Consider the following 17,892-nt stretch of genomic DNA (forward strand, 5'->3'; position numbering starts at 1 on the left):
CATCTTTTTCTTTCAAGCAATTTTGTCACACTTCTTACCCATGAGAACTGCAGCTCTGACACCATTGGTAAAGAGACAAAATAAAATTGCAAGAGATAAGAGGAAAGTGAAGAACTACAACACAAGATATTTATGTGGTTTGCACTTGGCCTACACCCACAGGCAATCCAGCAAGAGTTCAAGTACTATCAAGGTGTAGAGAGAAATACAAGAAGAGAATTTATCACTCCTCTCCCTAAAATTGTGAAAACTGAGAACCTGTTCCTAACCCAAGAAAAAAGAAAAAGAAAAATGGGTACGAGGAAAAACCCAAGGGTGAACCCCTTTTACAAACTCACTCTCTTTTTGGCTTGAACTTACACTCCACAAGGCATACCTCACCTCTACGGCTCTACCCAACATGGTGGCAATGAGACCCCACTCCTTATATAGATTATTATAGACTCTGCATGCTTAAAATGATCAACCACCCAATAAATAGCTATGCAACAATATTTATATAATGGTCTCCAAAGTCCAAACATGTTGAAAAATATGCTCTTGCATGCTTGGGAATTTAAGTCATTTACATCATCCCACTAGGAGTCTTCAAGGAAAAAACCACCAAGAAAGACAAGCTCCAACTAATGCTTAAATAAACCCAAGACTATTTAACTAGTCTTGAAAAAAAGCTTGGCATGTAAATTTTACCTATGTCAACCAAACATTTATGCCCTATGAAAGGTTCAACTTCCAAACAACCGTCTTCCTTCCATTTTATTTTTATTTTTATTTTATCATTTGAATAAGTTGGGCCCCCTACATAGGCGGGACCAACCCAACAAAAATTAATGCTGTAGTTGCTCTAGTTGCTTCATGATTTGTTGTTTGTTAGGCTAAAAAATCTAACATAGGCAAATTTGGGCCTTTACTTCTTTCTTTCATTTTCACCCCACCCCACCCCACCCCCTTCCTTTTTTAGATACACTCAACACATATGGTTAGATATGTAACATACACGCCATTTAAACCATGGCATGTGAATTCATTCCAAAGCACCAAATTTAAGAGGTCAGGAGTTCAAGGCAGCTACACGCTATGTTGATGATATTAGGGATTCCAAGCTGACATGTTTTGATTTGGCCCTTACCCCAGCCTTTTGGGGTTGCAGCATGCTTGCTTCTTGGCCACTCTTTATCACATTCTATGTATTTAGTATCATAGCCAGCCCCCCCTAGTGGGCTTAAGCTTGGTTTTGTTGTCGTTGTATGTGTATTTAGTATCAGATCACCATCATGAGTTTTATTTTCATATTTTCGTGGCTGTCTGGTTATTCTCATTGCAAATCGTACCTGTGGCTTCTGAATGCAAACTTTATATGCATCTAATCATACTTAAGGTTTAATGCTGTCAACATGGCAGAATCTTCTTCGTCTCTGCATATTTGAAATTTGCTGTTACTTGGGCAATATAAACTTTCTTTCTTGTCATGAACTTTGAGATCCATGATATTGAAGTCAGATCCAACTCTTCTCGGAGTTGACCAGATGTGTTAGCCCCTGGACTCCTGCAATGATTGTACCAACAGGCAGGGTACAGAGCTCCACTCTTCATTGATAACTCATTTGCAGAGGAACTCACTCGGTGCTGGTCTCAGGTTTCTCAGTCCACAGTAATCCCTTGTTCCTTGGCCCTTTTGCTTTGTTCATTAATGGGCCGATTCATTGGTGCAAGGCATTTCAACTTATGCCCCTAAGATGCCATCGGCCATTTTGTTCATGAGATCAAAGCTATTCCCCTAAGGTGCCATTTGTTCGGTTTGCATTGTAAGATTCTCATAAATGTACATGGGATGCCCATATTAGTGCTTGATTCAATATGAGAAACAAGGCATGTATATCTATAAGATTAACATTATACCTTTGACCTATTTATGGAGCAATATATGAAGAATAATTGTATTTTCAGCTCAAAAGCTTACTAAAAATATGTACAAAATTAAATCCACGTCCTATAACTTTCAACCATCATAAATAACAAAAATAAGTTTTTTTTTTAAAAGCTAACACACAATAGTAATAATATTACTTTCATGTTTTATTGCTTTCTATTTTTAATATTATAATAAGTTATTGATATAAATATATGATAGTTTGCAATAATACTAATTATGGGGGCATTAATGGCCAATTGGCCCAACTTGTGAGAACAATTTAGTCCCAAAAGTAGGATCCCATGGGAATGAGATTCTTGAAACATGCCCATGGGGGAGCATAGGAGAGGGATTCTCTATGTTTTTGCGGGAGTCCTTCGTTCCTTGGGAATGTGAGGTTACCACCACCTCACTTTTCTGTCCCAAAACAACTGTGGAAATGGGATGCCATGGGCATCACAATCCCAGGAATGTTGAAAGATCCCAGGCCTTTAAATCCTGTTGCTTTATTTGGTGTCTTGCCTCTTAGGGAAAATAAAGCTGCTTTCTGCAGGAAATTTGCATTGACATCTCATGCATAAGATAAAATTGTCGTTCATGCATAATAAGTTTTGATGCACCATACTCATTGTACAGCATCTAATTTAGCATTTGATGCTACATTGAGGATTCTTTGGTGCACCAGGTATCATGAGGGTGGTCGGCTCTCCGATCAGCAGATGGCTTTACTGCAATATCAGCGGGAGAACCTTCATTTTTTGAGTGAGGAGGTATATGATGATTGAAAACCTATCTTTGATGTCTGTGGTATGGTCTTCATGTCATAGCCCTTAGTCCCTTCCAGGACTAATGTCCACTGGATTTGGCTATGGAAATGTTATGGGCAATGAGCTGCTCCAACTTGCAGAACTGGTCCGTCGAATGTTAGAAACTGATAATGTTAAACATGATTATTTACTGCAGATTCTTCGATTGCAAGAATGTTTAAGCAAATATGAACGCTCTAATGATGGGATCACACCACAGGTGATAATTACTCTGGCATAATGAATAATCTTTTGTATCCTAAGAAGTGCTTTTCTTGGCATCCAAATTTTCATTCATACATGTAAGGGTGGTGAATATAAGAGACACAAACTCTGTCTTTTTCTTCTTGTGGTTTTGAATTAGATGTTGTTTCTCTCTCTTTTTTTTTCCTTATTTTATACAATCAGCATTATATGCATTGTTGCTTTCAACCCCCCCCCCCCCTCTCTGCAAACGAGAGTTTATTAGTTATATGAGGAATGATTGGAATACTGTGTTCTACTGACTTGTTTGCAGGTTGATCTTGCGCATCTGTTAGCAGCTCGTGATCAAGAATTACGAACACTTTCTGCGGAGGTTAGTTTTCAATTAGTATACTACTCTTTGGTTTGGTTACTCAACAAAAGGGTGTTACCCTAACAATTTACTGTGTACTGTCTGACATGTATTAGGTTTCATGTTCTGATGATTCTCTTCAGCTTTCATTTTAACTTATTTTGCTAATTTTATGTATTTCAATACATGCTTCTTAGTTGTAACTTTGGCAGTTGAATTATGTGTTGTGTTTAAAGAGATGCTGTTGTATTTCTTTTTTGTTATTTCGGATTATTTTATTTAAGCAATATTTTTTTTTTATTTTATATAGTTATTAGTTAAGAAAGTAGTAATTGAGCTCATTTAGGTTTCTAAAATGTATTTCTTATTCTCCAATTATTGTAAAATAATGACTAAGTAGTGCACCAGTGAGGAGGAGTGAGCTTGTTACTCTTAGTGGGAATATAATGTATAGGGATAGACCTAAAATAACTTAAAATGAGATAGTGAGGATTTAATAGCTGTCAAGTTGTGGGAGGAAATTGCCAAGATTGCATAAATTGGCGGAAGATTCATGTAGCCTACTCCTTCTAGTGGGACTTAAGGCTTGACCTGCATCAATTGCCCTACTCATCATACTGTCATAGTTTATGTATCATTTTTAGTTTTCTTGTCTAAATGTATCGAGTAAATTGGCATGCACGGGTTGTGAAGCTTAATGATTCGAATTCATTTTAAGTGGGACAAATTGTCATGTTTAAGCTACATGATACACTGCATCAGCATGAGGCTATTAATAATGGGAAAGGGACAAACATGGAAATGGATTGTTTTTCTTTTCTACAATGAAAATACGAATATGATGAAATTTCAGGCTGTGTTTTGTGTGTGTGGTTGTGATGCCAAGATCCCATATGTATGTTTGGTTGGATTGTTGTCTCTCATATGCTGAGGTTATATTGTATCAGTTCAAGGAAATCCTACCCACATATTACTGAAGGAGAGTGTGATGGAGGCAGCATCAAGGATCTGCAGCCATGAGAGAATGAAGGAGAGGAGAAGATGAAATCAGAATAGGTTTTATGTATTTCTTGAATGAATTATTTGTACAAGCCGATGCATTATACTTATAATACAATTGGGTATGCTAAAGATGGAAACAATCTCCTAAAATAATCTCTCTCAATAATAGACAATTCTTTACATAAATATCCCCTAAATCATTCCAAAAGACTCTCTATATTTCTACACTCACCCTCAAGTTGGATCATAGATATTGATCATATCCAACTTGCATATGAAATCATCAAAACTCTGTCGAGCTAACCCTTTGGTGAAGATGTCTGCTATTTGTTCCTTGGTAGGAACATAAGTCATACAAATGGTTCATTCTTCAACCTTTTCTTTGATAAAGTGTCGGTCCACTTCTACATGCGTCCTGTCATGTTGAACTAGATTGAGAGAAATACTGATGGCTGCTTTGTTATCACAGTAGAGTTTGATAGGGAATTTCACCGTGATCTGTAGTTCTTCCAAAAATTTCCGTAACCACAATCCTTCACATATCCCTTATGCAACTGCACTAAACTCAGCTTCAACACTACTTCGAGCCACTACATTCTGCTTTTTACTCCTCCAAGTCACCAAATTTCCCTATACAAAGGTGTAATATCCTGTCGTAAACCTTCAATCTTCCGTTGATCCTGCCCAATCAACATCTGTGAAAACTTCTACTTCCTTGCTTTCACACTTCTTGAAAAAGAGTTTTTTGCCCAAAGAACCCTTGAGATACCTGAGAATCTTGTACACAACCTCTAGGTGAGTCTCCTTTGGTGAATGAATGTGTTGGCTTACCACACTTACTGCAAATGCAATGTTGGGTCTGGTATGTGATAGATAGATTAGTTTACCAACCGATATTCTGCTTTCGTCAACTCTCTTTACTGCTTCAATGGGAGTTTCACTAGGTTTGCATCCAAGCATGCCTGTTTCGGTTAGGAGATCAAGGATATACTTTAACTGAGAGACACTGATGCCCTTTTTTGGTCTAGCAACTTCCATTCCCAAGAAGTCCCGCATTTGTTCCAAGTCTTTAACTTCAACTCATCAACTAGGACTTTCTTCAGTCTTTCCATCTCCACTGTATCATCTCCAATTAGGATTATATTATCAACATACACAATCAGAATTGTTTTCTTCCCACTTTCATACTGTTGGAAAAACATAGTGTGATCTAATTACCCTTGTCGATATCCTTGGTTCTTTATCACCTTCGCAAATCTGTCGAACCATGCTCTTGGAGATTGCTTGAGTTCATACAAGAACTTCTTGAGTTTACATACTCTGTTTTCTTCACCTTTCTTACTGAAACCTAGTGGTATCATCACGTAGACTTCTTCTTCTAACTCGCCATTTAGAAATGTATTCTTAATGTTGAGTTGCTGAAGTGGTCAATCCAAGTTGGCTGCCAAGGACAGGAGGACCTGAATTGTATTCAATTTCGTCACCGGTGCAAACATCTCCGTGTAGTCAATGCCATAGTTCTGTGTAAACCCTTTTGCAACAAGACAGGCTTTATACTGTTCAACTGTCCCATCAGCTCTATATTTCACTATGAAGACCCATTTGCAGCCTACTGGCTTCTTCCCTTTTGGCAAATTCATAACATCCCAAGTTCCAATCTTTCCAAGGCAATGCATTTCCTCCATGACGGCTTCCCTCTATTCAGGAATCTCCAAGGCTTCCTAGATATTCTTTGGAATTTTTATCCTGTCAAGGTTAGAGGTAAAAGCACGACCCCTTGTAGCTAGAGTTTTATAAGACATGAATTTTGAAATGGGATGGAGAGTACATGACCTAGTTTGTTTTTTGAGAGCAATCAGTAAATTGATGTCATCAAGTGCAGACTTATCAGAAGGAAGCTCATGGCCAGGATCTATTACTTGATCGAGATTGGGCGTGGACTCGTGGTTGTTCGGAGCTATCACCGGTTCCAACTCTCTTGGTGCCTCAGGTATGAGATTCTCCCTGTTCTTTGATTTTGGCTTCCTTGAGTAAACAAAATTCTCCTTGTTATTTTGTTTTTCTGCATCTCCCCCTGAGTTTAAGTGGTTTTTTGTACATGACAGATCAGAGAATGATGTAATGATAGTGGTGTTGACAGACTCAGTGTATAGCACAGATTCATGAACAGAGAAATGAAAGAACCGATCTTCACTCCAATTCTCCTCTTGAAGAGAAGGCTTTTGGAAGTAAGGAGTGGTTTCAAAGAACGTGACATCAAGGCTAATAAACAATTTTTTTGTGACAGGTTCATAGCATTTGTAGCCTTTCTGAGTAGGAGAGTAACCGATAAAAACGCACTTAATGGTGCGAGGTTCCTATTTATCCCTATTGTAAGCATGAATATGTATAAATGCAGTACACCCAAAAAATTTTAGGGAGGGATTGGAATAGAGCTGAGAGTTTGGAAAACATTCTTGGAATTTTTGGAGAGGTGTGGCAAAAGAAAGAACCTGACTAGGCATTCTATTAATGAGATATGTAGCTGTTAAAATGGCATCGCCCCAAAAATATTTTTTCATATTTGTAGTGAACATCAATGCCCGAGCTACTTCAAGAATATGCCTATTTTTGCGTTCGGCAACCCCATTTTGTTGAGGAGTATCCACATAGGAACTTTGGTGGATGATTTTATTTTCTTGAAAATAATTTCTCAAGATATTATTGAAATATTATGTACCATTATCAGTACACAAGATTTGAATGTGAGTTTGGAATTGTGTTTGAATCATGGAGTGGAAATTGATCAAAATAGAACGGACTTCAATTTTATCTTTCAACAGGTAAACCCAACAAATACGAGTGTGATCATCAATAATAGTAACAAACCATTTCGTGTGAGTGCAATTAAGAGAGCATGAGGGCCCCTATAAATCACTGGGAATCATAGTAAAAGGTCTGGATGGCTTGTATGTGGATTTTGGAAAGGAATTACGTTGATATTTTTCAAGTTCACAAATCTCACACTGAAAATCAGAAGACATCTTATTTGAACAAATGCAAGGAAATAAACGTCTTAAGTATTGAAAATTTGGATGACTCATCCTAGAATGCCATAACAAAATTTCACTATCCTTAGAAATAGATGCAGAATCACAAATAGCAGTTTGACATTGTTCACTCATATTCACCTCCTCAAAGTAGTAGAGTCCCTCACACTCCTTAGCACTGCCAATCGTCTTCCTCGATGATAGGTCCTGGAAAACATAGTGATAGGAAACGAATTTAGCATAGCAATTGGAATCTTTTGTCAACTGGCTAATGGATAACAAATTGCAAGACAGCCTAGGGACGTGTAGGACAGATTCTAGAGTTATAGAGTCAGAGATTCGAATACTCCCTTTGCCTGCAACGGATGAGAGTGATCCATCTGCAATTTCAACTTTCAAAATTCTAGCACAAGGTGAATAGGATGAGAACAGATGATAGGAATCGGTCATATGATCAGAGGCACTAGAATCAATTATCCATGGTGATTTGTAATGTGAGATGGTATTTAAGGTTGTCAAAAAATTACCTCGGTGGACTAAAGAACTAGATGGAATACGTGTGGAAGACTAACCCGATGCTTGAATGGTAAAGAACATTTTATAGTTGCTCCAACTGTTCTAGATTGAATGCACCACTTGAAGTGGAATTATTATTTTTCTCATCTTGTGGTTTCTCGGTTGGGTTATCAATAGCAGCTTGGTAGCCACGATTTTTGGGATTCTATCTCAGCTTCCAATCTACGGGCTTCCTATGTATTTCCCAGCAATTATCTTTTGAGTGGCCTAGCTTGCAATAGTGCTCACACCAAGGTCTTCCTTTCTGTGTTTTTTTGGCTTGTCCCAGTAGGAGTTCCTCTTGAAATAAGGGCAAACATTTTGGGCCCATTGTTTTCGATCAGAATTGGCTCCTTCAACATCACTTTGCGCTAGTTCTCCTCTCACCTCACCTCCAAGAAAACTTCTCGAGTTGAAGGCAGAGGTCATCGGCCGAGAATCCTCCCTCGCACCTCGTCCAAGTCTCGGTTGAGTCTAGCCAAAAATTCGAAGACTCGTTCATTCTCGAGTCTTTTCTTGTATCGGGCACTATCTCCAGGGCATTCCCATTCTTCCTCAATGCTCAAGTCGAGTTCTTGCCAGAGATTCGTCATCTCCATATAGTAGTTTGTGACTTCCCTTTCTCCTTGTCGCATCTGCCATAGTCGAGTTTTGATCTCAAAGATTTGAGAGTAGCTTTCGATGTCTGAGTATGTCTCTCAGACGGCGTCCTAGACGTCCTTCACTGACGGTAGGAACAGATAGGTCTTGCCGATTGAAGGTTTCATGGAGTTCACCAGCCATGCAATCACCATGGAGTTCTCGAACTTCCACTTCTGCATAGCTGCATCGTCGGTTGAGGCAGGCTTCTTCTTCACGCCAGTAAGGTAGCCTAACTTTCCTTTGCCGTTAATCACAAGTTTGATTGACTGAGCCCATTCACGAAATTCTTTCTGTTTAGTCTCTCCACTGAGAGTGGGAAGGACGAGCTATCAAGCCCATTCGAATTCAAGGAGGAGGTGGCTCCAGTCTCGCCATCGAGAGCTTCAAAGGTGCTCGACTCTCTGCTGTTGACGGCTCCTTTTGCCATTGTTAACTAGGATTATAGAAACCATAGCTCTGATACGATGAAATCACAATAGGTTTTTTGTATTTCTTGAATGAATTATTTGTACAAACCGATACATTATACTTATAATACAATTGGGTATGCTAAAGATGGAAACAATCTCCTAAAATAATTTCTCTCAATAGTAGACAATTCTCTACATAAATATCCCCTAAATCACTCCAAGACACTCAGGATTTCTGTAGAAGAAAAGAAGAAAAAGAAGAGGGATGGAGAGGAGAGAGGAGATACAAGGGGAAATCACATGTTCACTTTCAAATTCAAATTCAAATTCAACAACTTAACTCTTATATGGCTTTCACACAATATTTATAAGAAAACCTAAAATACAATAAATTACACATATGCCCCTAAAGATGCATGAAATTAGAAACAAACCCCTAAAATACACAAATATTACAAACAAGCCCTCAAATACACATAATCATACATAATAATCCTATTAATTAAACACAGCCCCCCATGTCCAATTCTTCTCCATTATTCTCCCAAAAGAATCTTACCAACGTCTTGCTTCTTGTCCTACATCAAATCTCCGCATGTTTGAAAAAAAATTGGCCTTAAGTTTTGAAATATTGGAGGATCAGAAGTAAGAAGCAAACTTGGACTCTTTGAAACCCAATGCATGAGTGATACAAGAAACAGCATTCCATTGACGACACCATAGACTTGAATTGAGAATTGGCATCAATAAACACTTCAAAACGACAAACTTAATGATAGGAATGCTTGAAAGACTTTGGATGTCTTCAAATAGATGCATTTCCTTCCTTGTAGTATCTTCAAGTTGATTAACTCCAGCAGAGAAACTCTAGAAGATTCTTTGTCTTGGTTGGTAGCATGTGCTTTAAAATGATCTTCTTACCATTATATTAGAAGACATATGTTCTCATATCATTGAGCCGCCACATCCAAATCATCCAGCCAAGGAGAGCCAAGGAGTACATGGTCAACATTCATGGATATGTTATTACACCAAATATTATCAAAATCGGGAAGGAACTAAACATCTCTTGCAAACATGTCTAGTTGAGTTATCAACCCAAGATATCTCATAAAGCTTTGGGTAAGGTTCTGGATGAAGCTGAATACGAGTGACTCCTTTTTAGGGGTTGTTTGGTATAATTTTCCAAAAATATAGAAATGAAAACTTGAAACAAAAACCAAAAACCAAAAATAGAAACTCAGAAACTAGCAACTTGTTTGGATAATATTTATCAAATTAAAATAAATTTCAAAATTAATTAAAAAAGCTCATTTTTGTCTCCAAATCAAATAATATTATAAAAGTATGGCTAAAATATTAAAATTGAAAAATAATACACATTTAAAAATACTATAGTAAAAATAAAAGTTATTATAATTATTTTATTTAACTATTATACTTTCAAATTTTACTTTACAATAAAAATTTTATTGGATGTGAAAATTGAAAAATAGTAAAAATATTTTGTAATTGACTTATTATTATTATTATTGTTATTATTATTATTATTATGTTTTGGAATGTATGTTTTTATTTTAATTATATTTAAATGCATATGATCATTTTATTTTTATTTTTATTTAAAAGTATATAAATTGGTTGATTTTATCCAAAAGAACTATTTCTGGATATTACAATTTCTAGCAATCGGTTGTCAAAACAACCGAAAACCATATTGTGAAAAACCATAAAATATGGTTTTTTTCGCAAACAATTGAAAACTAACAACAGAAATAGCAAACTAGCAACTTAATGCATTTTTGTAATTTGTTTCTTCACCTTGTGGAAACAAAAACAGAAAATAGAAAACAACAATAATACCAAACACACACTTAGAAACCACATTCGTAGGACATTTTCCATCAAATGATGATTTTACAAACATTTCCTCCACCCTTGAGAAAGGTATGCAAAAACTTGAAACTGTGCCCAAATAAATAGCATTCCTTTTTTCAATATTTTGTCACCATATTACTGGATTTATGCATGTATTCACTGCAACTATAGATCACCAAATACCCTTAACACAATTTGATTACAATGCTCAATAAATTCATGTAAAGCCACAATTTTGAATCTCAATTTTTAAGAACCATATTCAGGTCACCTTTAATCTTGAGTATCACATAGAAATAAAATAATTATAATAATAATAATAATAATAATAATAACTTAGAAAACTCACAAATTGCAGCCATAAAACCTGATTTTTTATTCTGGCTGGAAAATTTCTAGCCTTTCAAATCAAATTATCATGCATGCTCGCAGAATATCTCTTTGCAAGTCAAAATATCATGGCTGGAGCAATTTCTTGTGATTTTGGCAGCTGGAGAAGATTCTGGCAATTCACTTGCAGATCACTGGTGCATGGGGAACATGTGCTGCCAGCAGAGGTCCTCCAGTGATGATTTTTTGGAAGGTGGTAGATTGAAGGGCGGTGAGTCGAATGGTAGTGGTGGTATGTCAGAACAACTCTAGCAAGGTTAGATTTTGGAGTGGAAAATGTCAAGTGGCACATGGGGCCACACCCATGAAATTGCAAGGGGAAGCCTTTTGGAGAGTTCTGTTACTGATGGTGTGGAAGCTGTCATGAAAATCTTCCAGGGATGGGGTGTCTGAAAAATTGGGACCCATAGAAGGAATAATAGGGGAGAAGGGGAAGAGACCTAAACACAGAAGGAAATTAGAAATCAGAGAGAATTGAGGGAGAGGAACTGAGATGGAAGAGAATAAGAAGAATTAAGAAGGAATAAGGAAAGATATTAACAGAATAGCACTAAGAATAGAACAGAGTAGAGAAGAGAGAGAACATAAACCAGAGGCTGAAACAAAAAAGAGAGAGAGTGAAGAAGAAAAGAAGTTGGGAAGAAGAGTGAAAGGGGAAAATGGGGGAAATTGAAATGGAAGAATGGTGTGATCGGGTTGATGCCAAAGAGGCAGGCAGCATCAAGGATCTACAACCATGAGAAAATGTAAGAGAGGAGGGAAGAAGAAGAAGAAGAAGAAGAAGAAGAAGAAGGAAGAGGGAAGGAGAGGAGAGGAGATACAAGGGGGAATCACTGTTCACTTTCAAAATTCAACAACCTAACTCATACAGGGCTTTCACCCACTATTTATAAGAAAGCATAAAAATATAAAATACAAGAAATTACACATACCCCTAAAGATACATGAAATTAGAAGCAAACCCCTAAAATGCATAAATATTACAATCAAGCCCCTAAATACACGTAATCCTATACTAATTGAACTAAACATACATAATAAACTAATTAACTAAACACGAAAGCCCTTGTCCAATTCTTATCCATTAATCTCTAACAAGAATCTTCCATGGTCTTGCTACTTGTCCCACATCAATTTTTTTTCTGTTAAACATTATTTGGATTCTAATTGATTTTTTATGTTGAAAAGTGTGATATAGATTGTTGGGTTAAAGAGGGGACTTGACATGGTAAAGCTGTGGTTAACAGGAGGTTCTGGATTTGTTTTTAGTTGTCAAAGTTATGGTTACCAGGAGGTACTGGTTTCAATTCTTAGATCGTGCATTTATTCTTCTCGAAATTATCCTCATTGCATGTTAATATTGCCTTAATACACCCAGTGTTTTGTTGCCTCTCTATATGATGGAGATGACGCATGCAGGAGGCAGGGAACATGTTAAATGCTTAGCTCACTACCTAACGATTTAAGCTTTTAGGAAAAATGGTGAGTTGGATAAATTTATAATCTAGAAAAATGGGAATCAAAATGGCTGCATTCAAGAAAGCTTGCACTAACAAAAAATGAGAGAGAGGGATGGTGGTGATGGAGTGACTATGCAAATCCACCTCATTGAAGCTTCTTATTTACAGTGGAATAAAAGACTTTGTTTCCTGTTTAGACACCATGAATAACTTGTGTTGCCAGTCATTCATTCTTATGGTTGTTTTGGAATGGTGTAGGCTGTGTAGCATGGCAGATAAGGTTTTAAATTTTGATTTTCACTAAAATTTCAAGGCTTCAACAGTATGGAATTTTTTATGTCAATGCCATTTTGATTTTGATTCTAAAAAATGATGGAAATTAGCAATAAAGCGTGGAATTCTTTTATGAAACATTAGAAATATTAATAGATATATTAATGCAATAATTAGAACTAAAATATTATAAATAAAATACATCAAGGACATGTATGTGGTGCAAAACATAATCAATTAATATAATTGAAATTCATGAAGTGGTTAAGTGTTATATATTGTACAAACATAGATAATTTAAGCATAAATGGTTAAATAAAATGTAGTAGCTAATATATATCTAAGTTTATTTTTTCATATAATTTCAAAATTCTGAAAGCTATCCATATCCTTCTTGTAACAATCTTTGGTTTCAATTCAAACAAAGAAAAAATTAAGAGAGAAATTTCAATTTGGGTTTTGAATCTCAAATTCTAGTTCCAAGGAAATTTGATTCTAAAGTCAAAATTTGTTAAAAAAATTTTTTAAAAATTCACTGAAATTTAAAGGTTTCAATAAAATTCAAATGATTCGTGGAAATTTCAATGGATATTTTTGGAAATTGATTGCCACTTCAATTTCGGAGGTGGTGAAAGGCTGAAATTTCAATGGAGATGTCAACAATTTCGTGTAAAATTAAGGCCATGATTACAGACACATACTGAGAATTCATTCGAGATTTTGGGGATGATAGTTTAGTAAATATGAGAAATGTTCTTATTTTGGAGGTCAGTTAGTATTGCTATAAAGAGGTAAATAATGTTTCCGATGTCCTAATGTTTTTTCGACAGTTCTGAGTATAGTCTCAGCCCTGGGAATGATTGAATCTTTATTTGTATTCTTTGAACTGTGATTTTGGCTAGCCATATTTTTTAGATTTTTTTTCATCATCTGACTTTCACCATCAAGAATTAATCTGATGGTAATAAATTAGGAGTTTGAAATTGCAGATGAATCAACTACAGTCTGAACTAAGGCTTGCTCGATCTTTGATTGCTGAGAGGGACACAGAGATTCAGCATGTGCGCAACACTAACAATCAGGTGCTATGCTTGATGTTTTTAATCCAGAATTTTGTATATTATTACTTGTTACAAAATCCGTATTTACTCTTTTGCATTTTAATAGTTTAATATTATCTATCATGAATTTTTAGCTTGGCATTGATAGTTAAATAGACCAGAACAGGAAAAAATAATGCAGAGACCAGCCGAAGCTTCAAACACAGTAGCAAAAATCAACAGATGAACCCAGAACCAGAGGCCAGACATTAAAAAATAAAACCATCTACAGAAATTTGCTTCACAGCCAAACCCTGCATCCTTAAGACCATCCCAGCACTTCCAACACAAATCCTGTACTTCAAATATGTTGCTATGCCTTTTACTGCTCTTTCATGATCTTTTTTAATACACATGCATATCCTGTAACTTCTTTTCTTCTAGAGATGATTGTTTTCCAGATAAATTACCAAATCCCCCTTTTCAAATTTCTGTGGAGCCAACTGACCTCAGAGCTCAGATTCCTCAGATTAAATGTCCCTTTACAGTTTAAAAAAGGTCCTGAGAGAGCATTACATTTCACCAGAATAGCAATCAAGGAAATAGGTGGTACTGTTGCTACCACCCTGGGAACCCTCGGAATTATCTGAGACTGCCTTTCATTATGTAATTGTAAAAAGGCACTTGAATAGTTTTTTCTCTGATCCATGATACTTTCCAACCCCGTCTAGTAAATCCTCTGGACTGGTATACTTGTCATCTTAATGCGAATTGTCATTTCTTTGAATCTGCAAATGTTTGCGAAGAATTATTCTCTCCAGAATAGAATTCAGAGACATCTGCCTGGTTTAAAAACTAAAAAATCTTTGAATTTTTGCCTGGCTGAAAAAGAGACTCAAATAATCTTTCCAACTTCTACTTTGAAACAATCTTTCCAACTATATCCCTTCTTCACCGCATGTCATCCTCTTTGGCATTGTTGAATGATGGTTAAGTGTCTCAGAAATTCAAATAATTTTGTCATGTCTTTAACCCTTTTTTTTTTTGGGTGATAACACCTGAGCAGTATGTTGAAGAGAATGAGAGGCTAAGAGCTATATTAGGAGAATGGAGTGCCCGAGCAGCAAAGGTACTGAATCCTTTTATTTATTAATGTATTATGACAAATTCATTTTAGGTTTATTTAAGTTCTCAAATTAGTTCATTTATCATGGTATAAATTGATTACACGGGAATACAAATTCATCATTCATCAATTGAGCACTTCCAGCTTGAACGAGCCTTGGAAGCTGAGCGGATGTCAAATTTGGAGCTGCAAAAGAAGATATCAGCATTGAGAGATCAACCCCAGGTATCGGCGGAATCTAGTGAGCAGCACGGACCTTGATTGCTGCTTTACAAACAAATTGTATTTATCCATCCTCATTGCTCACCTGTAAGCATTTTCTGCTTCTTTTCCTCCTTCCATGGTTGAAAGAGAGATTGTGGGACATTAACGTATTTAATGTATAAATCAGTTTGTCCAATAGCCTTTTCATAATTGATTATTTGATCAAGTTTCATTCAAAATATGCCTCAACCATCTAAGGTTCCTTCAGACTCTTCTCAATGTGTTGTTTCCAAATGGATGATGTACACAGCAAAAATTGGCTAAACATGTTTTTGGATATGAGAACACTGTCGCATTAATATCCTAAAATTAGTACTCTAAAAATGTATTGATAAATTTTAAGTGTTTTCTGGGCCAAAAAATGGATCTTTCTTGGGAATGCATTGGGGCACTCAAGTTTTTAATTTGGTTGGCTATATGATGCAATTTCTTTGAGGTTTCAAAAACAATTGATCCAAATATATTTGTATTTGAATTTTTAAATGTATTTTTAATGTTTTTTTAATATATAGTATATTAAAATGTGAAAATGTAGACAAATTTGTTTTGCATTAAATAAATAGAAATTGTCCATTGACATAAATTTCCACACCTTCAGCACAAAAACCGACAATTTGCAATGGGAAAAAGCCGAGCACCAAATGCTAGAACTACTAATAATCTTATTGGCAGAGTGAAATGGTTAAAATTTAAGCATGGTGTCACAGACTGCCAATTTAAACTCAATTAACGGGCTGTGCGGCACTCATCGAAACTCTCCATCGACGAGTTAGTCAACAACTACACATTCAATCCAGCTATCATGAACACTCGAGAGGTTTTCGAAAGCCACCATAGGCATGAAATATCAATTTCAATAATAATTCATTCATGAAGAAGACAAACGACCTTCATACTCAATGACATGTGGAATTAGTTGCTGTATTCAATTAATAAGACAATCACACAAGTCATCATTCGAGTTATTCAACATCCAGTATAAAAATTCCAAGCGATGGCAAGTGAAGATATCTCTCCTCACCATTTAATCGACATCACACTGTCAACCCCTAATATTCTCCCTCACTCTATCGACGACCTCGTCGATGTATTTGTAAGAAGACTTCCCACTCTTGTTGTTAATGACCTTCGTCATTGACTACATGTCTACCAGGTTATACTTTACATATTTTGTCTTTGTACGACTCATCCATGGTAAGAGGGAACCATAGATACTCACTTGCAAAGAGCTAAAAAGATAAATGACTCATCCACTATGCGAGTTAACTACGACTACTGATTAGTTAAGAGCTAGAAAAGATATGACACGTCGATTGTGTGAGATAACTATGACAACTGACAATTGAGGATTTGAAAAAGGATACAACTCATCGACTATGTGAGGTAACTATGACAACTGACGGGTAAAAAACCGAAAAGGTATACGACTCATCCACTCCAGTTGTTTGTCTTTTGGGCATTGAATTCTACCAAATCTTGCATTATACCATTGTTCAAGTCGACAAAGGCTTGTAATTATCTATCTTAACTTGGTTAGAGCGTGCGGCATTCACCCTGCCTACCCCTTCTCACGCGTTTTGGCATGTCACCCTACCTACTTTCCAAGGTACTTGGCGGGAACCATTATCTTTTCTTTCTCATACCAACCGAAGCATGCATCATTTACCTTGCCAACCCTTTAGCGCTTGGTGTGACACCCTATCTGCTTTCCTAGGTGCTTGGTGTGAACCATTACCCTTTCTCTACCTTGTTGACTTACCGAGCGTGTAGTGTTCACATTGCCTTCCCTTTTGCACTTTTGTGAGGCACCCTACCTACTTTCTAGTGTGCTTGGTGTGAACCATTACCTTCTCTTTGTAGTCTTACTGGAAGTCCTTTGCTTACTTAACCATCGAATTGTCATGGATACTTTTCCCATCCTCTGTACGTGCAATATAAGCAACGATCTCAATTAACTTTCGTAGGGCAGCCTCAAGCTCTATTGGCACAAACCCATGGGATTTTGGATTGCATCCGACCTTGATATCATTAAGCCTATTCAAGGCTTCCAACAACTCAATATTCTCTGACAGACCTCAAGCTCTATTGGTCTATTTCCCACTGGGAGGCCTCAAGCTCTATTGGCTCTACCCTTTAGGACAATGAATGACATCACTTCCTCGATATGTTTCAACCTACTCAAGGCTTCTAATAACTCAGTATTCTCTGACAAACCTCAAGCTCTATTGGTCTGCTTCTCGTAGAGAGGCCTCAAGCTCTATTGGCGCTACCCTTTGGGATGATGAATGGCATCACGCCCTTGATGTTTTTCCGACTACTCAATCCTCCTTTCGAATACCACAAGCTCTATTTGTCTTTCTCCTTCAGAAGAGATGGGAGATGATATCATGCCTCTTATGTATTACACCCTTTTCTCAATGCTTTTAACTACTCCATACCAAGGATTCTTATACATAGAGTGACTCAAGTTTCACAATTCCAATTTCAAAATCAATTCGCACGCCTTTCTCTCGAGTCATCCCTTGCCTTATATGTCTCATCATTGTTCA

At 36.6% G+C, this 17,892-nt stretch overlaps 1 protein-coding gene across 2 annotated transcripts in view; it reads left to right on the forward strand.

The window, feature by feature from the left end:
* LOC131157460 (protein FIP1) overlaps positions 1–15,522 on the forward strand; it is a 42,509-nt gene extending 26,987 nt beyond the window's left edge. Inside the window, exons 9-14 of one of the 2 annotated variants that reach the window (XM_058111637.1) lie at positions 2,598–2,682; positions 2,876–2,938; positions 3,236–3,295; positions 13,903–13,995; positions 15,020–15,082; positions 15,224–15,522. In XM_058111637.1, coding sequence (XP_057967620.1) covers positions 2,598–2,682; positions 2,876–2,938; positions 3,236–3,295; positions 13,903–13,995; positions 15,020–15,082; positions 15,224–15,340 — 481 coding nt within the window. In that variant the 3' untranslated portion in view covers positions 15,341–15,522. Of the gene's footprint in view, positions 1–2,597; positions 2,683–2,875; positions 2,939–3,235; positions 3,296–6,158; positions 6,267–6,381; positions 6,694–13,902; positions 13,996–15,019; positions 15,083–15,223 lie in introns of those variants that run through there. The other variant, XM_058111638.1, reaches the window with a different exon arrangement.
* Positions 15,523–17,892: the final 2,370 nt, after the last annotated feature.

The sequence above is a fragment of the Malania oleifera genome, chromosome 6, assembly GCF_029873635.1.
Source record: "Malania oleifera isolate guangnan ecotype guangnan chromosome 6, ASM2987363v1, whole genome shotgun sequence".
In the NCBI taxonomy this organism is placed as follows: domain Eukaryota; kingdom Viridiplantae; phylum Streptophyta; class Magnoliopsida; order Santalales; family Ximeniaceae; genus Malania; species Malania oleifera.